The sequence below is a fragment of the Electrophorus electricus genome, chromosome 1, assembly GCF_041902795.1.
Source record: "Electrophorus electricus isolate QZ-2024a chromosome 1, ASM4190279v1, whole genome shotgun sequence".
Classification (NCBI taxonomy): domain Eukaryota; kingdom Metazoa; phylum Chordata; class Actinopteri; order Gymnotiformes; family Gymnotidae; genus Electrophorus; species Electrophorus electricus.
Window position 1 is genome coordinate 38,043,358 of NC_137497.1, and position 21,934 is coordinate 38,065,291.

At 42.2% G+C, this 21,934-nt stretch overlaps 2 protein-coding genes across 7 annotated transcripts in view; one reads left to right on the plus strand and one right to left on the minus strand.

Moving 5' to 3' along the window:
- acad11 (acyl-CoA dehydrogenase family, member 11) overlaps positions 1-21,934 on the minus strand; it is a 40,761-nt gene that overhangs the window by 9,616 nt on the left and 9,211 nt on the right. For all 3 annotated transcript variants that reach the window (XM_035526101.2, XM_035526102.2, XM_081718840.1), the window contains 2 exons: positions 20,977-21,084; positions 19,167-19,265 (listed from right to left, as the gene is read on the minus strand). In XM_035526101.2, coding sequence (XP_035381994.1) covers positions 19,167-19,265; positions 20,977-21,084 — 207 coding nt within the window. The remainder of the gene's footprint in view (positions 1-19,166; positions 19,266-20,976; positions 21,085-21,934) is intronic.
- On the plus strand, positions 1,677-15,048 carry ackr4b (atypical chemokine receptor 4b). Of its 4 annotated transcripts, XM_027004339.3 has the most exons (4): positions 1,677-1,895; positions 2,474-2,574; positions 4,591-4,741; positions 5,040-15,048. In XM_027004339.3, the coding sequence occupies exons 3-4, from the start codon at positions 4,721-4,723 to the stop codon at positions 6,192-6,194; spliced, it is 1,176 nt and encodes a 391-aa protein (XP_026860140.2). In that variant the 5' UTR covers positions 1,677-1,895; positions 2,474-2,574; positions 4,591-4,720; the 3' UTR covers positions 6,195-15,048. The 4 variants fall into 4 exon arrangements, with proteins under 4 accessions (XP_026860140.2, XP_026860143.2, XP_026860141.2 ...); XM_027004342.3 differs by lacking the exon at positions 4,591-4,741; XM_027004340.3 differs by lacking the exon at positions 2,474-2,574.

The following is a 21,934-nucleotide window of genomic DNA, read 5'->3' on the forward strand; positions in this document are numbered from 1 at the left end:
AACTGTTGGACAACATAAGCACGCACACACACACACACACACCAGTGCAAACACCTAAACATCAATGCAAACATATGCTTTTAATTGCCATGCATATCAGCTTTTGCTTACACAAAAATATATACAAAAAGAATAAGATATTTAAAAAGGCAAGATCTTAGTGAGTCATAAATCTTAGTAAGTCCTAATATCAACCTTGGTTTGTCCTGCAAAACAGATCTTTATCTCAAACCAGATCTTGTAGGTTGCCTGAGTAGAGGGCATGGGCACATGTGTGGGCAAAATCAAACCCTTTGATTTTGGAATAATGCTATTTATGTTGTACACTGCAGACATAGCCCTGTACTGTCATTTAATTACAGTGACAGGGTAAAGGACAAACCAGACCTGCCACACACACACACGGACACACAGGGTTTCAATGTAGAGGTTCAATATAGAGAAATTAACCAAGAAAGCACATGCACAGTTAAACGCACCCTACCCCCTCCACCCCCACATGCAGAAAAGGCTTCCCTCAACTCTGGCTGAGCTGTAGGACTGTGTGGGTGTGTGTTTTGGGTGTGTGTTTTGCATTCTTATGAAAGCACATCCAGCAACACAACCCTGAGGATGAGAGACTGAAGGCATGCCCTGTCATGCCTAGCAGACAACCCAGAAAATCGCAAGTATCACTGGCCATTCTGGTGGCGAACAGGTGCGTTCTGCTGTGCCAACAACAACAACAACAAAAATCCAGGGCAGCTTGTACCCATGCCTGTAGACCTGCCACTTAACAGAATTATTACACAATATTACAGATGAAGAGGATTCCCAGGAATCCTTCATAAGCAATCAGCAGCATCCTGCTCAACCCATCTCCCACGTTTATCCGGTCACAAAAGGTATTTCCCCCCTAAATCTGGGAAATGAGGTAAGTGAGGTAGTAACTGTCAACCATTAAATTAAAAACAAAACCTACAGCAGTACGTGACGTCTACAGCAGTGAAGTGACGCTACAGTGCCTTTCCCCCCCATTCTTGGCATCTTCTCTTTGGCTTTTAGGATTTTTTCCCTGTGAAGCCGATTTGAATATTTTAAATGAATCCTGCTTTATTGTCCCATTTGTTAATGTTACCACGTTTATTTTCTGTAGTATGAACTTACAAGACAAAGTGCAAGTATAACATTTCTGGAGGTTTGAAACTCTGAAGCTAGTTTACAAATACAATATCTTAATTTTATATATATATATATATATAGAGAGAGAGAGAGAGATGCAGTAAGGAGGGAAGTATATCTAAAGCCTCAATGATCTGTTAATCAGAGCTTGGTGATTCAGCACATAAATAAAAAGTGAACAGATAAAAAGTGAGACCGGGAAAGAGGGAGAGAATCAGCAGGAACTGTCTGTCTGAACTGTGAAACTGGGTACTGTGTGTTTAGCTTATTAAAATGCACTGCGCTAAAACGGCTTATTATGCACAGGCTGGACAAATGTAGTGGATAATAAAAGCTGGACTTCATATTAAAAAACAAACCATCAAATTTACCGTCATGGAAAGCAGCTGAAGAAAATTAAAATGTGAAAGAAAAAATAAGTGTGACAAGGAAAAAAATATGAGAAGGAAAGGGTGTAGAAGCTTCAGAGTATGGTATAAGAGCTGGGGAATCCTGTTGTATAACTTACTCAGTCCCACGTGCAGCCAAGCACACAAACACACGCATGCATGCACGCACGCACGCACACACAGATGCATGCACGCACAAGCGCGAGCAGGCATCCTTCAGTCAGACTGTTCTGTTATGTCTGTTCCCTTCCTCAGCACTGAGAAGTGCTGTCTGGAACTCTGCTCTGGTTGAGTGAACGCATCTAGGCAACGGAGCTCGTCTGGAAAGGGCGAATCACGCTCAAGGTAAGAAGCGGTCCTCTGACTAACTCAGCTCACTGGGATTTTATGGAACTTTTTCTTTATTTTATAAACTTAAATCAGTGTGAGATAGGAGTGGCAGGTGATATCGATCACTGCATTTAGTGGTCTGAAAATGAACATTCAAATAAAACTGCTTCCAATGGGGGGAAAAACCCAAAAACAAACAAACAATAAATAGGGGGCAACTAAGCTCACAGGCGAGTAACTGCAGGAGATAGAGAAGGTTGATTACAGTGCAACTCCCCTGCCATATTAGCCTTATCATGCTCCCAAGTGTGACTCATATATTTTGTCTATGACTAGATCTAAAGTTCATAACAAATAAGGATACATGAGGATCTTTGCCAACTAAGAAACTGGTAGGGCATTTGAGTACATAAGAGAAATATCTTTTGCCTTAAAGGTTTCAGAAGAACAATAGCTAAGTTGCTAAGCTAAATAGCAGATTTATTTTTTTAAGAATCTATAAACAAGCAAAGCTTTTTCTTGTATGAAGGTGAAGGATGTGTTCTGTGTCAGAGGGTGTAACAGGTTCTTTCAGGAACCTTTTTAATTGCCAGGCTGCAGTGTGGCACAGTGAGTGTGGAGTAGCTGTGAGGTATTACACTGGGGCAGTGTAGTCCAGTCGATATTACAATCAGGTGGGAGAAAATCAACAAAAGTGAGTAGATTTCTGCTTTATGACTATAATACCTGTAATATTTATAGGTCAGACTTTACGGTCAATCTTTTTTCTAGATAATGTTTGATTAACCATTTACGTTTGCTATATTAGACACGTTGGTTTAACAGAAATGAGTGATTTACTCAAAACACATTTTATGATTTACCCAAATGTAATTCGTGAAACATCACAAGTGGCCCTGCATGCCTTTCCCAGTATAAAATGAACCACCTGAGAAACTAAATGTAGCACTACAAACCAAACGCCTAAGTGCCTAAGATAAACTGAGCTAATAAACTGGGTGGAGACAGCTCTTTACATCACATGCTGTTCAATGTTGGTCTCTAAATGACATGCATACACACCTACCCTGAGACTCAGTGTACATGGCTGCTGGGCATTTTTGAACTGTGTGCCTGTAGCAGGGAGGAGAGGAGGAGAGGAGGTGAGAGCAGGGAGCTGCACTCTGATTACCACTCCAGCACTTTTAGCCAAGACTCAAGTGACGCTGTTCAGAAATCTCTCACCTGCACCTATTATTTTTCACCAAAACAGAACCTTTAACTTACATATCAGTTTTACCCAATCATAAAAAACTAACTGATTATTGTTATATAATTATTCTCTAATAAAAGTAGTAATGATTGCTCATAATAGACAAGAATTATTGATTCGATTAGAACTGTATGATTTGTACTGACTTCACTGTAGTTAGCGCTCTAAAACCAAAATCTCAGTACTGTTATCTTTAGGACTGGAATGCCAAAATATGTGACTTAACAGACAACACTGAGTATCTATCTCTCTCTCATACACACACACAGACACACACACAGACACACACACAGACACACACACACAGACACACACACAGACACACACACACACACACACACACACACACACACACACACACACACACACACAGACACACAGACACACAGACACACAGACACACAGACACACAGACACACACACACACACACACACACACACACACAGAGACAGAGACAGAGACACACAGACAGACACTCTCCCTCTTACTTTGGAACTCGTCACTCGTCCTTGAGCATGACAGACTTTCCCACTGAAGCTGCACTGCTGATATGAAACCAGTATACCAGCAGTGCGATAGTGGCAAAAGATGATGGTTATGGTAGGTGGTACACACTGGGGCATGACAGGAGCGTTTGAGAGTAGGTGTCCCCAGTGACGGCAGAGTAAGTGCAGCATTTTCCCTGCTCTACAGTACCTGCAGCAGGTCATTTGTTAACCCTCATGCTACCCTCAGAGGATCTGGCTTTTTCCTTTTTATCACATTTATCTCGTGCAGCTATTCTTTGTGTGATGCCATGCACCCAGGAAGCCCAGAGGATCACATTAAACACATGTTCATTTTGTGCCATATGTTCCATCCATCATAACAAAGGCTCCTTCTGATAAAATATTGCCCTCTTAAATTCCTTTATCAAAGTGATGTGGAAGCTGCCTCCAACAGGAAAGCAAAACTTTTCACAAGCACCCCGTGGCCCTTGAAACAACACATTAAACTATAAATGTTTCTCGTGGCCATTGAAGTGAAAAAAATATATAAACAAACAAATAAATAAATACATCAGTGCTGCTTACTAAGCTGAAGAGAAGAAACCAAGTCTCAAACTCAATAGGAAAGTAACAGAGAGAATGTATCCCGTGTCTAGAAAAACAAAACTCTGGACTCTAATGCAGAGGCATCAACCATGCCATTAGACATTCCATGACTATTACGCACAGATGTGTTTGTTTTCTGGGTACTGACATTTGTGTAAATAGCATGAAAATCCCATAATTGTAAAAGGTCCCTACAGTAACATTTGTTAAACAGAACGTCTTCTGGTCTAAACCAGGAAATTTACAAAGAAAGCTGACATTTGACTTCAGAAAAGACATAGTGTGTCAGTGTAAAGTGGACCATGCCTAGTTTTACTGTGGCTAAAAGTGTTTTGCCCATCAATCCCTGTTGAATGAGTGCAGGTGAAAATACAAGGAAGCTTGCAGAGATCTACAGAACAATGAAGAAAGCCTCCTGATCTTTCTATAGACCATGATTAAATGAGTAAGGTGTGGTTGGCACAGGGCTGGAACTAAACCCTGTACAAGTAAGATGGATCCTCTGCTGCATCAGGTAATTTCATAATACATGACTGTAAAATGGAAGCTGAGTCAAATGGGCTACCATTCAGGCGCTTTGAAATATGAGCAGAAAACTGTATGTGCCTCCCGGTAGAAGAGAAAAGAAATGAGAAATTATTCTCCTATTATTACGCACATGTGAATAAAGAGGCAATAAAGCTCACTGTTCTTGGCCAGTGAAGACAACTGCTAGAGGCAAAGCTGCCAGTGAACCTGACGAAGTCTCCACAGACTGACATTGTCTAGTCCATATGTTCAAGCAAACTTAATGTAACTCATCTTTCTTTCAGGTCACGATGGGTTCCCATCCAGACTTTGACTATGATGACCATTTCAATGACAGCTCCTATGATGAGCATTATGAAAACTATGAAGACTTCCACACGGTGTGTGACAAAAAGGATGTTCGTTCCTTTGCTGCTCTCTTCCTCCCTGTGGTATACACTTTGGCGCTTGTGGTAGGCCTGGCAGGAAACTCCATGGTTGTCTTTGTCTACCTGTCCCGGAAGCGCTTGCGGACCCTGACGGATGTCTTCATCCTCAACTTGGCCTTCGCTGACCTCCTCCTCCTCTTCACTCTGCCCTTCTGGGCAGCGGATGCCATCAATGGATGGGAGATTGGTGTGGCTGCCTGCAAGATCACCTCCGCCTTCTACACCACCAACTTCAGCTGCAGCATGCTACTGCTGGCCTGCATCAGCGTGGACCGCTATCGAGCACTCAAGCAGCGCTCGGCCAGCGCCCTCAGCCTGGCCAGAGGCAACCCTCGCAGGCAGAGACTGCTACTGTGCCTCCTGGTCTGGGCGGTGGCCTGTGTACTCGGTCTGCCAGACTTGGTGTTGGCCACAGTTAAGCAGCACTCTGGCGGGCGTAAGGCCTGCAGAGCCGTGTACCCAGTCACCATGGCACAGGGGGCCAAAGCCAGCCTGGAGTTCCTGGAGGTGCTGCTGAGCTTCCTGCTGCCCTTCGTGGTGATGCTGTTCTGCTACTGCCAGGTGGGCAGGGCCCTGAGCCAGGCGGCCACGTCAGGGGTGAGAGGGGTTCAAAGGTGGAAGACGTTCCGGGTGCTGATAGCCGTGGTAGGGGTCTTCCTCCTCACGCAGCTGCCCTACAGCGTTGTGAAGTTTGTGCGGGCCCTCGACACCATCTATGCCTTGGTGAAAGACTGCAAGACGAGCAAGGGGCTGGACCGGGCCAATCAGGTGACTGAGAGCCTGGCCCTAATGCACTGCTGCCTCAACCCTGTTCTCTACATCTTCGTCGGCTCCTCCTTCAAGGACCACATGATAAAGCTCGCCAAGCGCTGCGGTCAAACCGGCAGGCGCCTCCGTCAGGGCAGCGAGATGCCGGTGCCGGTCGAGGTCTCTCTCAAGCTTCGCGAGCACCCGACCGACAACGCGGCACCCGAGTCGGATGATGAAGACACCAGCACTTTCACCATCTAAAACACCAATGGATGGCCAAAGACTAAAGGCGGCAATGTATACGTTTATAAAAAGACAATACAATTATTCTTAAATATCATCATCACACCAAGAATATGGGCAAGGTATATCATTATCATATCTATTATTAAAACATATGTAAAGATTTTAGTAAACACAGGGAGTGCAGAGAGAAAACAATTAACCACATTTATCTGTGATGAAAATTCAGGTATCTAAAAAAGATTAGTTTTTTTGTATAGTTTTTATAAATAATACAGATATTGTACAGAAGTATTTCTATATTAAACCACTATATACATTTATTAGATATGGTGTAAGAGCTTTGTAAACAAGCTTTTCATATTCAAATGAATACAAGTATATCTGGTTGGGTCAGTTATCCATCAGTATCATCTCTGGCTCCTGACGCATACACTCAGGGGCCACATTACTATAACATCTCTGGCTCCCATCTGTTGCAGTGCCCAACTCAACACCCTATACCTTGCTTATCACTGGTCATTTTCTGACTGGACATTATTTTTTTGGCAGACCATTCTCAACACGGCAGGAACACTGGCATGGTAGTGAAGTTGTTGTGGGTATTGAATGGGTACCCGTCAGGGATAGCAGTGTTGCTGGAGGTTTTTAATTTTTTTTTAAATACACGTTTCAGGATCACACATAAGTGTGGAAGCTCTCCAGCCAACTGCCAATACTCACCATTGATAAAGGATGGCTAAACAAGAGATGGCCTACAGCTTCTACTTTCTGGGTAGCTGTGTGTAATGATGCGAGGGGCTTGTGTATAATCCTGCATTCTGACTCGATGTGAAAGAAGAGCACTAGCATCTGACTCTAATGTATTATATGGTTTTGAATGAAACCAGTATTTTACCACAGAACTGACTAGCCACATTCCCTGGCGTTGCCCATTCTTTCTAGTTTAACAAAGTAGTCTTTCATTTTATCACAGTGTAATAAACAGATGGTATGTTCCATCACTTCTAAACGACAGCAATCTTAACTCCAGGAAGATCCAGGTAAAAAAAGGATCAAGATTCTCGACACTATGACACTACACGGATGGGTTACCAACTTTAACATCCATTATCACTTTATCAGTTATTTAGCAACACTAAATTGCATGGAATTCAAGTATAATAGAGGGTTGGAAAAATTGTGGTTTAGAATTTCATGTTTATCCTGCCACACACCCTGATGACTCAGACCGAAGAATGGAAGAAAGCTCTGTAATTTAACCCAGAGAACTTGTTTAAACCCTCTGCTACTGGACAAAGCTTTTGTCTACAGCATCCTATTAGACCATATTAGGATGTGAGTACACCTATGCACTGATGACTCTGTTATGTTCCCAAAAGTATAACTCAGGCTACGTAGCCTTATTAGGCCATCACCACGTACACCAGAGCAAGAGATGCCAGGAAGCGTTCTTGAAGCTGGAGAGGAAAACCTCTACTAATGCAGAGCAGCACACACGAGGGCCTGGAGAATGGAGTGGAGCCTCACATTTTTGAGTTATTAATATTGATGAGAGTTCTTGGGACATTTGGCTTTTTGTTACACCACAGAAAATCTAAATTATTTAATGTAACAATTCTAATGGCATTTAAGCCTTGATTATTTAAAATATTTTATTCTTATATATTTGAAAATATAAACTATGACTATTTGAAAATATAAACTTCATATTGTGACAGCTTGAATCCAGTGCTTGCGTTTGGCCTCAGTGTCTTATGATTTACATCTGGTTAAGCAATGAATGGAACAAACCAGCGGTGAGCCTCCACCCTGTCTCCATCCCCCTGAGGATTCTGGCTCCAGCTTCCCAGCAAGTGGAAAAGTGACACAAGCATACATGCATGTGGGAGCAAGTGTGACTCAGTTTGAGTGTTTTGTACAGTCAAAACAAGGCTCACGTGTATGTGCATGTGCACTGGTAACTGGGGCTATTGTATGGTGTGCCTACTTTGCTTTTATCCATGTACAATCTGACCTTTCTCATTTCCATTTATACGGTAAGAGGAAGACGTTTAGCGAGGATCATCGTTTTTAATGTTAGTACCGGCGTCATTATTAGCAGCTGTGCTTGAGTATGTGTTCTACTGAACAGGCTGAGAGCATAACTGAAAGGCCTATTCAATCTACACGTGCTACATGTAAAATAGTCCCACAAGGAAACAGGCGTGGCTCTGTGTGCATGTGAGGAACACTGGTGACACATTTGGAAGGAGAAGAAAAGGCGGTCTGAAACCGCGAGAGAGCACACTGATCTGCTCTGGGTCAGCGCTTTTTGTTTTGTTTTTTTTCCAATATGGTGTGGGGCAGAAAGGGTTAAAGTAAAAGAACCTCTGCCTGCAGAAGTGAAGAGAATGCCCCAACTGCATTGTCTCCACTGTGATTGTCTCCTTGGAGGCCATTAAAGTAAAGACTGCATACTTTTTCATGAACTGGCACATAGACTTGAAACCCTGCATTATATCGAGGGCCTCCCTGACACTCAAGCTCTAGCACTCAGAGCACAACCTTCAAATCCATCTCCAAGATTTAACATCTTTCTAACATACCATTCACAAGCTCATGGCACACTACATAAAAGAGGAGCTTGTATTCCCAGGGGTTCACCAGCTCTATTTATAAGGGGGCAAATACTGTTTATAATAGTCTACTATTTTCTGGGTCATCCAATGGCAAGACCCATAATTCTCAGTAGATTTTACAGGCTGTGTTTGTGTCAGCTGGTCTGAATTCGTGAAAAAAGAGAAGATCAGACAATAAAAGAAGCTAAAGTGAACCTAGTGTTCCCAGGAAACATGACAGAACGCACCGTTCAGAATTCCCACTGGGCTACATCAATGCGCATTGGTCTTTTATTAAGCCATCAGATGTAGCTCAGTGCAAAGTCAGAGGGAATGGACATTCTTCATTCATTCCAGAACATACAGATCTTTAATATTTAGATTCAAGCAAAAATAAACACCTAAACTAGTTCACTTAAGATGTCAACAAATGAGTTTCAACATCCTTATTATCCCATTAAGAATGATGACCACATCATGTGCAGACTGTCCGTCATCTCTCTATAATCTTAAAATTATACATACTTACACATACTCTCTCTCTCACACTGACTCCTTGTGTGCACTTGATCGTTCAGCCGCACACATACCACATCTGTCTCGATCGGTCATGACTACACTTTTACAATATCCGAAAGCCGCCCCGCGCTGCGTCCACTCTGCATGCCGACGGCTCGGCCTGCGGGCCAAACTGCAGGCTTCGTGAGAGGGTGATAGTTTGCAAGTGACTGCGTGTAGACAGAAGAAGTGGGGTCAAACCAAAGGCTCTCCCACTCTCAGCACCCTGCCACTCTGGGAGCCATCGGTGGAAATCGCCTGTCCCAGGAGACTTTAAATGCGAGAGAGAGAGAGAGAATCTTCCTTTTTACAGATGACTTCACTTTTGTACTGCTTTGGCAAAATTGTTTGAGTTATGCAGCATTATAAAACATTATAATAAAATGAAATGAGAGAGACATAGCAAGAGAGACAGAGGGAAAGCAAGAACAATACAGGCACTGTAAAAGAATGCGGGGGCCGCTGGTGTTGCATATTTCTGTGTCGCCTCTGAAATGATGGATGAAGGAAAATAGGAGGATGTGGAAAGTTGAAAGAGAAACCAAAATAATCACTGGCCGGAGAAAGCATTCTAGGGCAATGACTGTTTTCCTTCAGTAGGATGGAAATTTTTAAAGAGCAAAGGAGGTCAGGCCCAAGCAGCAGCAAGTGGAGAGAAGGGTAGAGTTCTGCAGCAGTGTTTGATACATGTGTGTCCATATGTCTGCAAAATTCCATATTACCAAGTAGAAGGGCTTAGTTATGATGGGAAAATGTATTCTTTAGCTCTACAATATAGCGCTCCTTTATTGTGATAAATGCCTGTCACATTCATGCTAATGTCAAAGATACATTAAAGGCTGCATAAAGATCTGTAGATCAAATGTTTCACATCTCACCTCACAAATGCCCTCTTCACACTTACTCATGCATTTCGTGATGCTCCACAACATTCAGTTGAAATATATATTGACTATATTGTACAAATTTATATTAATTCCCTACTGACATATTCTGTAAAAAGTAAAAGTGCTGAGTTTTCAGAAACACACACAAACTGGGGATGAATCACCAACTATTATTAATCTTGTGTGTCAGGGGCAGGGGTCCTTCTGCCTGCTGTTTCCTGCTTATTTTAAAGTCAACCTGAAATAATAATTTAATAATAATAATAATAATAATAATAATAACAATAACAATAATTGTAAACTTAATTTATGCCCTTTGACATACTAACAAAGATTCATAGTGATATAATTTCTTTGACAAATGCTCTTGTTTTTCTGGAATCTTTAGTCAAAGTGCATTGACATTTGGCTTCCTTTAAACAACTTCTAAAAGGGGTGCTAATAAATAATCATGGCATGTTTTCTAGTTCGCGTTAACACCAGCTAGCAGGAACATGCAGGAGGTTTATATTTCATTGTTTGCTCCAATGCCTTTGTTCCCTGTAGCGGAAATACCGCAGTTATGGCCCTGGTAAATCAAATCTTTACAATTTGAAGAAGGTGGAGTACTGAAGAACTCCAACTTATTTGCACATTTTACCCAGCATTTTATCAAGAATGCAAGTCACCTACAATCTGCTTTGGGGAGATATGGCAATTGTATCAACTAAAATATTTTGTATACATTTAACCTTTATCAGTGCTCAGCCTTTCTATTCACGGTTATAAAATCAAACTAATATTCCTCACCCAATTACTGACCATCCAGCAGTGTGCAGTCATAAAATAAAAACATGGATTCATTATCCTCCATGATAGAATGCAGTCTAGCATACAGATCATTTAGTTTTGAAACATGTGCCTAATCAAACGCCACTTGATAAATTCATGTCCCGCTCATAAAATATCCAATTCACTCTAGTTAGAGAAGCAAAAACATTTTCAGATTTCTGATTCACATTAACTTTAATAAAGCTTGATTACAAACATGATTACAGACCAATTCCGATCGATCATTAGCTCTGCATTCATTGCCAGCACACTGGCAAAGAATGCAAGTCAAGGACTGTTTACAGGGACACAAAGCTAAATAGGGGCAGTGTTTTGAGTTTGTTTAAATGAAACCTTATTTCCTTGTGTAAGGTGTGTGGTTGAACAGCCGGTCATTACATGAAATAGCCCCTGAATAATGGCACACAGTTAAATCCATGTGTATTTACAATGAAAAACACTTCTCTGGAACTTTAATTCCTAAATGGGTCACCCAGTAAGGGTGTTCATTGAACAATCAAAAAAGTACATTGTTGCTTTAAGAGTAGGTTGTAAAGGGTGTGCATGGGTATAACTCTGTTCCAGAGAAATGAGGGAGTGTTTTTGTTGTTATAACATGTGATACCACTGGATCCTGCTCTGTGATGTAAACATAGACATATGCTTTCTCTTTGTTTCTGAGAGTAAGGCAACCACTGTGCTTGGGTTAGTTCTAATGTATGGAGAGAACATGTATATCTGTTAGATCTGACTTTACATGGATGTAGCTAATAAACAAACTATTATCACTTCCAAGAAGTTTCCGATTCACTGAATTCACCTAGACCAAGTTTTTGTAACATTCATTTACAGTAGTTCTGATGGTTAGGTAGTTAAATTAGCAATGTAACTAGCTAATTTATATAGCTACTTAGAGAACTAATGAGATGATGAGAATCAGTTATCAACAATTACTTAGTATAATGGTCACATCAGTAAGCTTTCACAAGTCACGAGCTTATGGCACCAGCCATCCCTTCAAAGAAAGCAACACACAAGGAAGAGTAAGCCACATCAGAGTTGGTTACTAAGTGAAAATAAAAAATGGCATTTGGTTAGCACAGAAATACAGCACAGTGAGAGACTGGCTGCCGTTTTGGCACAAACATCCCAATGTTTTATGTCAAGCAGATGTGAAACTTATGAAAGGTCTGTGGAGTGGAGAGCAAGCGAAGCTCACGAGCATCTATGATTTTCCAAATGTGGTGAGTCCCATGCATCACTGATCAATTGCATTCATGCTTAATAATTACTCTGTAAAAACATAAGTCTACTCAGGTCAAAATCTCTTGCTGCATGCGAGTTCCTAAATTAAAATTCCATTCTAAGTTTTAAAAAGGAAGGAGAAAATGCAAGCATGTTGGTCCTTTGGCCTTCACTACTGCAGAAATTTGCCATGGCATTGATTTCTCTAGCTGTTGAAATTGGTCTGCAGGCATCTTGGCTTATGCAGGATAGATTCTTGCAGTTGCTGCAAATTAGACTGAGGTACTGACATGCTCTGAACAGCCAATTCTACCTCATCCCAGAGATGCTCCATAAGATTATCATCTTGGGACTGTGAAGGCCAGGGAAGTAAGGAAAATTCATTGTAATGTTCCTGTAAACAATACATGACTATTCAAACCTTGTGGCATGCTGGACAGTCCAGCTGAAAGTGTCCTTCTGCCAAAGGGTAAACAGATGCTATGAAAGGATGAACTTGGTGGGCCACAATGCTGAGGTAAGCTCTACTGGCCAAACATTCATTCACAGTTTCAGAAGACCCAGGGTGCACCAAAAAAAACCTGCCCCACACCATTACTCCACCTTTACCAGCATGGACTGCTGACACCTGGCAGGAAGGGTTCATCATTTCATGCTGCTTTCTGACCAATCAGAAGCTCCAACTGTGAAAGGGCAGATATTAATAAAGTGGCCATTCATTATAGGTACACCTACTAAAGCAGCCAGGAATTGTAATTACAAAGCAGTGGTTGATGAGTGTAATGGCTCTCCCTGTAGAAAAACTTCCAGAAAAAAAATGTTTTCAAAATACATAATAAAAAGTATCCAGCTAACACCTACCCTTTGTCCAAACCAGGTCCCTTATGAAAGAAGCTAATAAAAGAGAACACAACTTGTATAGGATATAGGCCTTTAGCACAACCACTAACCTGGTCAAAAGGGGCACTCGCTTCCACCCCCCAGACCACAAACCAGACCTGGGACACGCTGGTGCTGAGCAACAAAGCCATAAAATCACCTAGTTGTCAAGGTGGCCTGGCTTCTGACCCTCAACCCCCTTTCCTTAGGGGGTAAAAACTGATGGATGGGAAGGTGAAAAACTTACCTGACTGGTTATATTGTAAGAATCTGAGACCATAACTTCCATTAGACTCAAATCCCTACCAGGCCAAGTAACTGTTCTCATTCCACAGATTCACAAAGTAACAATTTACCACTTAATCTATAGACATTTGTTCCTGTAATTTAATAAGTACCTATTGTTGCATTATTCTGTTCATGACTTGTACCTCATTAATTTGTATTCTTTACCCAGATTACCTCATCTGTATGTTGCTTGCCTCATGCATACTGTAAAAAAATTGTTACTCATTCCTAGTTCTGTTTACCAGAAATCCTATATCAACCAATTAAACAATATATTAAAGTTAGTAGTTTGTAACAGCTAGAAACCAGGAAAGTAACTGAACTGATTATTAATTGCTCTACCCTCATTCCAAGACCAAGAGGCAAAAATGGATTGGAATATATGATTTTCTTTCTTTTTATTATTCCTTTATTACTTCATGTGGCAGATCCTATGTATTCCCGTATTCCTATATCTCTTAAATTATTTCCCCCCAATCGTGATCAGAGGTTATTGAATTTGCATGACCTAGGCAGGCTTCATCTCTTCCAAGATATAACTGAAAACTCTAAGTTCAGAAAAGGTCTGCCCACAAAGGCATATGTGACTCTCACTAGAGCCAGATCTGAAGGTCCAAACCCTCAGACTAAGAACCCTGGATTCCAATGACTCCATGGAACAGCAAACTCTTAAGAGTCATCAGACAATTTCACAGAAAGGACACTACTCTCACCGCAAATCTGGCAGCTGGACCAAAGACTGACCTTAACTTCTAGCACACTAACCTGACGCCGGAAGTTAATGGACCCTCCCTCACTCTCTCTGTGCTGTCCGGACGATCCAATTGAACACACGCATGCATCTCCAGTTACAGAATCCCCCCTCGAACAGGCAGCACCAGACACCCCAACCCTAGCCCCCCTCAGCCAACACCGGGCCCTAGAACCAGGGCGACACTGATGGGAGGTGTGGAAATCCACGATGAACGAGGGGTATAGGATGCTGCTGGGCAGTTCCCATGAACGTACCAAGTAGGCAGGCTGACCCTCAATATCCAGGGGAGCTGGAGGAGTAACAGGTGCTGAGTTCGAGGAGAAGGGGCTATAGTGTACCAGTTTCAGCAACGAGATGTGAAAAGTGGGGTTAGAACTCAACAAGGGATCGGGTTAACTCTTCTGAGCACCTTGAAGGGGCCAATGTAACAAGGGCTCAACTTACGGCAAGACGACCCCAATCTCATGTTCTGGGTGGACACCCACACCCTCTGACCAGGACAGAAACCTGGTGCGAGACATCAGTGGCGGTTGGCAAACTAGTAGAGGCTAGTGGGCAAGACTGATGCTGTTACAGTGATATTATGATGTTTGGTAGATGAGAAATAATCCCATATTGAATTGGCAACTTTCATGAGTTGAGACTGAATTATTAGTTATTAATAAATTTATTAAAATTGGTACATTTTCCCTGTTAATCAGGGTGGTGCCACAATTTACCAACTGTAACTGACAATTCTTCAAAAGTATTAAAATCGCTACGTGTGTTTGTCTTGCATTTTGCACCCAGGGCCACAGGGTATAGGCACCATGGCTATAGAAATTTTGTATCAAGTTATGTACTTGAGTATTCCAACACTAGTAAGCATCTATCCACACACACCCAAACCCACACAAGGCTGCCACCCACCACATAGAGTCACATTCCCTGCGACACAGGGTAGTATTCCTGCTCAGTTCCATCTAAACCATTCATGCTCTTACAAACAAACAGAGGCAGGGTCAAACTCAGATAAACTGTTCACTGTTTGGTTTTTTTGGGGGTTTTTTTAAATCAAACTAATACATGCCCGTGTGTCAGAGCCTAGGGGACGCTGGACAGCACTGGAAAGCCTTGTTTCTTTGATTAAAAAAAGCGGCTGATGAGAGCGCGAGTGCAGCGAGAATCTCTCAGTACATCCTGAATTTTTATAGGCCCCATCTGTACACACAATCTGTTATTTCACACTGCAGAGCTGGCACTTGTCAGGCATCAAGAGGATGTGTGTGGACAATGACCGCAAGGGTATTGTTCTCTCAGTATGTTCAAAGTGTTGACAGCATGGGGGTGCGGGTGGGAGCCTAAAGCATCTCGATGAGCAGTGAGGTTTTGAGGGTGTTAAGTGATGAGATCATGGGCACACTGATGTGAGTGGGTCAAGGATTACTATGCTGGAAGTTTTTTCAAGTTCAGGTTCAACAGCATCTCATTTGTATCTGTGTTGGTCCACCCCCCAAAAGACATGCAGCTAATGGAGAGGAAAGCTAAAAGCCACTGCTGGTTTATTTCAGTGGTGGGTCCACAACTGGGTTTTGTTGGTAGATAAAGCACCACAAAACTGCCCTGAAGTTAACACAAACTGTATGCTTACAGAGTTAATAGGGGTTTCATGCCAACACTCAGAACAAGGGAGCTTTAATCCTTGTGCAAAGAAAAACAAAATACTGCCGACCTTAAGGCACAGAGACCAATGGTGAGGACGGTTCCAAGCATTCAGCAAGGGGAGAGGACAAAGAGACAAATTCAAAAACCTTGCCAATTCTTACAAAAAATATCCAGGGGCTTTCACAGCAGAGATAAGACACATGGAATGACATCATCCATTGTTGTAATAAATGGTGAGACAACATTTCATAATGTGAAAAGTGGTTTTATGAGCTACCTGTTCAGAAAACCTGACCTGCATGTCAACAGAACTCAGATGAATCCTTTAGGACATTTGCAGCCCCTTTAGAAAATCTGATTTATATAGTTTATATATATATATATATATATTATTTTTTTCCCCTTCTCCACCACAGGGGAGAAATTCAGTTCTGTTCCATATCATGAGTCTGGTCAACACTGACATAAAACAGGCAGATTTATTTGTTGAATAAAGCACAGCTGTATAAGGTTTCAATCTACCACTACACACACACACACACACACACACACACACACACACACACACACACACACACACACACACACAAAATATCAAAATAAAATGTTAAAAATTTATATTTACAAGACCTAATAAATTTAGGTTCATTATTGGCAAGTATTTTCAGCATTTAAGACTGCAAGCTTGTTTCAGTAAAGATGACTAAGATACTCTATCCACACATCATGGAACTAGTGGAAACATCTACCTAGTTCTCCTGGATATCTGAAGATTGGACACAAAAATTTCAACAAACCAACTAAAAAAAACTAAGTAATTGTTAGCACCAAAAAGTTGCAAAGAATATTTATGAAAGTGATTATAAATTATTTTTACATTTGGCTATAAAGTGCAACTCATGAGATGAAGAATTAAACTGCTTTGTAGTACTCAAATAAACCAGTTTATGCTACATAAATCAGGTGCTCCACATGAAGGCAGCCACGTCTAAAATAGATTTAGCACAGAATCTATGAAATATCCATGCCAAAAGCTGTCAGTATTCCAGCTGTTTCATAATGTGAAGATTTGGAAAATTTTTGTCCCTTTAATTTACCATAGGAAATATATTTCTAAGGAAGTCTTTCTAAGCCTTTGTTCTTGTTTTACCTGTTCAAAGAATGAATGTACTGACTTAACAATCATCTGCAGCCAGGCCCCATCAGGGTCCCAACACTGGCCTCCAGACTGCAGAGATACAGAAAAGAAGCAGCAGCCAAAATGCCCTCCAGTGAACCCTCCGGAGCTGTTTCAGCACAACAGAACCCAGATTGTGGGTCCACCCAGAGCTGAAACAGTACTGGAATAGCATAGGAGAGAATGAATCATCATAAAACACCAGTTCTCAGTGGTGAAGAGATCTCACAGCTGGCCACATCAGTCTCCCAGAGAAGGATCCAGGCAGCATTACAATAGCAGGTGTCCAAGAGCAGGTCAGAGACATGAAGAACTAGACAGCCCCAGGCCCTGACATGCTCCGTGCCTGCTGGGTATAAAACAGCTCTGCATGGACCGACTAGCAGAACAAATGACCACCTACTAAAGACTGGCTCCCATTCTGGCTGGCTAACAGAAGACAGGACGATACTGGTCATGAAGGACCCCAATAAGGGCCAAACGCCATCCAACTATAGACCAGTAATCTATCTGCCTGCCCACACTTTCGGCTGTGGCTCCTAAGTTGGAGGAGTGTCTCCAACAGAGCTCAGCAACGCCAACATCAATCTCAGTAAACGAGTGCCATTCTAGGAGCACTGAAAGTCTGATGCATTCCCAGGCCCCTGGTAGATGCTCGGAGTCTGATGGAAATGACCACCCACCGGAGCGATATGAGAGGAATGTTTTTTTAATCACAATACTTTGACAATGACTGTGCATATTAAATAAGAAACCAAATGTTGTTGTAATATCAAAGCACAAAGTTCCCGTTGTTTCATATGCCCATGGCAAACAAGTGGCTGATTGACCATGCCTGATTTACACATCCAGGGAAAATAAAAAAATTTGATGGACTGTGGATCCAGAACCGGGCTCTACTTGTACATACACTGTTTTCTGCCAGAGATATACCAATGGGATTTCAGTAAAATAAACATTTAGTTTTTAGTGTGTGCTTTTTAGTGTGTGCTTTATTTCTCATACTTTAAATGTAGTCAAACTGAAAACAGAAATTAAAAATATAGGATAAAATGAGGGGAAAAATCCATAACAAACTTGCACTGATCACAAGCATAGCATAATGACTTCCTTAAACACTTTCGCTGACTCAGAAGAGTCAAGCCTGGAGTGAAGATTTAGAGTAAGCTGTAAGCCACAGCACGTCATACACCAGACAAAATCCCTGCCTGTCCTGTCTGCATATTTAGCAAGACGATAAGCAGGCAGCGGCTGGTTTATCATGGCTCCCTTCACGTATGGCATTTGCAAGTTCCCTCCTACCATCTGGTTCTATTTTGGATGGGAACTCAGACCTTCTGGTTTAGCAGGCTCCAGCTCTGGGCTAACTTTGTGTACCAGCTCTGGTTCAGCTTGCCACCCGCTGCATTTCACGTCCTCTTTAGCGACAGAGGTCTGTGGTTTATTAGGCACAGACTGAGAGGAACTGGTTTGTCTAAATGTCATGTATGGTCAAATGTAAAGTTTATGGGATTAATTATTTTGATGATATGTCTGTAGTTTTTAGCTTTAATACTTGTGAAGCAATGTGGCTGCTGACCGTGTTTTATACCTTCCACATAACCTTAGATATGAGTTCAAGGCCTATTATGTTTAAGCTAACAATCACTGTGGGAAAAGGATGTGTTGAAGGTTTACTATGACACTGTGAAGATGTGCTTTGATATCATTTTTCCTCTTTCTTAAATCCCAATATCTCTCACTTACTCATACAGGCAGAGCACTCTAGTATTACTATACTTCTGAGAACCTAAATCTTACTTAAACTTAGTTGCTTTTATTCATTTTGATATTATTTTGAGGAATTATGGCCCACAAAAGTACAGAAGGACAAGTACTGTTTGTGTGTGCGCACTTTCCATACTTGTGAATAGATATCCTCTCAATCACAGCAAAACAAGTGCAGTTCCAATAAATGATGATATTGGATCAAATCCCATTTGTAAATACATGTTAAAAATAGGCAAGTGCATGGATTAGGCAAGGGCTAGGGTAAACACAGTACTAAGATTGGTTAGTTTTGGGTCTAGGATTAAAGAAATGTAGGTCTTTTGAAATATAGTAACACACACACACACACACACACACACAACACGCACACACACTCACCACTGCTCCACCATTTCCTCCCATCGATGACGTAGTGCTCTTTGTCCTTGTGAAGGGTACACTCCATGTTCGTGGCATCGCTGGAAGCAACATCTGGCTCTGAAAGAGAGGGAAAACGGACTCGTAGAGAAGAGGAGGGAGAAGGGCACGCACACGGAGGAGGCATGTGGGGCCGAGACCTAGCTACAGCTACAGCCTTTCCTGCCCCTTCTAATGTAGCGCCAATGGCGTACAGGGGAGGCATGTATGGAGAATTGTATGGAGAATTTTTTAACTTGTTTTTTAATATATGGAACCAAGCTGAATAATCACCCTCAGGTATGTATGTATGTCAATGCACACGTGCGCACACACACACACGCACACGCACACACACACATGCACTGTCTTCTCAACATAATCATAGTTGAATGTGTCAGAAAGCTCTAGGACAATTAGACGCCATCTGCATCTGTTCAACGATTGGAACCTCGTTAACCACCATCTCACACACACACACACCTCACACCAGGGACATTAGCAGGAGGGAGAGGAAATGTCTAATTTTCTGTCCTATCTGTTCCTCCCCACTGCTGGTCTTTTGTGAATTAATTTCTTCATCCAAACAAATCTACATAAGTGTCTCTATGGAGATATACATTGTGTCCTGAAACTAATCCATCTGACTCATGTGAGACAGAGTGTCAGAGAGGGGGAGAGCGAGAGACAAACAGGGAGAAGGCGACTAGGAGATTGTGTATACAGCCCACACTGCAGACAACTCCATAAAGCAATCATTTATGTTCTATTTATTTTTGCTGCTAACAGCAGGTAATCAACAGTTGCTTTCTTATGAAAATGTTGCTACTCAGATGGTTCAATTCAGAACCCCAGTGGCCAGCAGCTCAGCTTTCTCTACCACCACCACCACCACACACAACTTGCAGTATTCAAATGCTGGCATGCATTAGGGAACATTGGTGTTTGCTTGGGAATGTTGGGATGTTGCATTGTGGATCTTAGGCCTCGTTCACATTAGAGGCCACAATGCTCGATTCCATTTGCTTAGAGCCAGTATTTTCCTTGGCCACATACAATCCTGCACACTTCTTATGTCTATCATTATTGTTAACGGACCTCTTCCCCAAAAAGGCCCACATCCACATGTTTACAAAAACACAAAAATGTCATACAAAAGACACGCATACCTGCCTGGATAACGTCGGCAACAAGACTGTGTGTGAGACAGTCCAGCCATGAAACAAACTAAATGAATTTGTAGAAGAGGTCAACTGGCAGTTAGAAGGGGACAAAGTGCAGGAGCAGGATGTTGCTGCTTTGTCAGCATTCCTGACCTTTGTGTGCAGAGAGATCTGCACCTGCACAGTGATGTGGGATATGGAACGCCCATGTAAATTCCACTCTGGCAGTTCACACTGAGGTTATATCATGGCTATGGACTGCACTGCATATAAAAAATACTGACTGGGGGGGACGACCCACACTTGTGTTCGTACTGCTTAGAAAATATAATGGCACAAAATTGTCTCAGACTAGCAATAAGAAAATCCCAGAGGTCAGATCAGTGTTCAGTGCCAGCCCTAATCAAACATATCTGGCTCCAAAATTCAGGCAGTCCGGAAAACCCCCAGCAGTGAGAGGTCTGAGACCACACTGCTGCAGTGTGGCTTTGCGTCATCTCTACGTCAGACCATAAGGACATTGAGAACAAGGGGGCAAAGGGTGTGCATGCACATGTGCATTTGTTCAAGCTGAGCCTCCCATCCTAAAGTGTGTGCATGCACGCCTGTTTGTATTTATTCCTCCATACCAGTCATGCAGAAGCAGGAGCGAATCTCTGCTTGCAGTAATGGCTCCAGCCACTGTTTCTTCTGCTCTTCTGATCCAAAAAGATGCAACACCTCCATGTTGCCCGAGTCTGCAGCACAAGAGTCACAGCAAGGCCACAGTCAAATCCTGTACTGAGCCCAGATCACACAGAAACCAACCTCAGTTAAACCCCGTACTGAGCCCAGAACACACAGAACCCAACCTCAGTTAAATCCCCCACTGAACCCAGAACACACAGAACCCAACCTCAGTTAAACCCCGTACTGAGCCCAGAACACACAGAACCCAACCTCAGTTAAACCCCGTACTGAGCCCAGAACACAAAGAACCCAACCTCAGTTAAATTCCCCACTGAACCCAGAACACACAGAACCCAACCTCAGTTAAACCCCGTACTGAGCCCAGAACACACAGAACCCAACCTCAGTTAAACCCCGTACTGAGCCCAGAACACACAGAACCCAACCTCAGTTAAACCCCGTACTGAGCCCAGAACACACAGAACCCAACCTCAGTTAAACCCTGTACTGAGCCCAGAACACACAGAACCCAACCTCAGACAAATCCCCTACTGAGCTCAGATAACACAGAACCAAACCTGAAACAGGACCAATACCTATGCCTACTGCACTGCTGGAGAAACTCTGATTCAAGTAGTGTGAAAACTTCAAATCCTCTGACCAAAGACATAAAGCTACGAATTTAGCACAAATCTGGAAAGATCACTGAAAAAGGTTTATACCATTTTTACTAAAGGTTTTCTTTTTCCATGCAGGTGTGTGGCTCCAGTTGTTACATATTCACCCAGTATAACTCAGATGAACTAAGATTTACATTTACATTCACGGCATTTAGCAGACGCTCTTATCCAGAGCGACTTACAAAAGTGCTTTGTCATTTACTCATAGAATATATCCAAGTACAGTATAGTAGGTTAG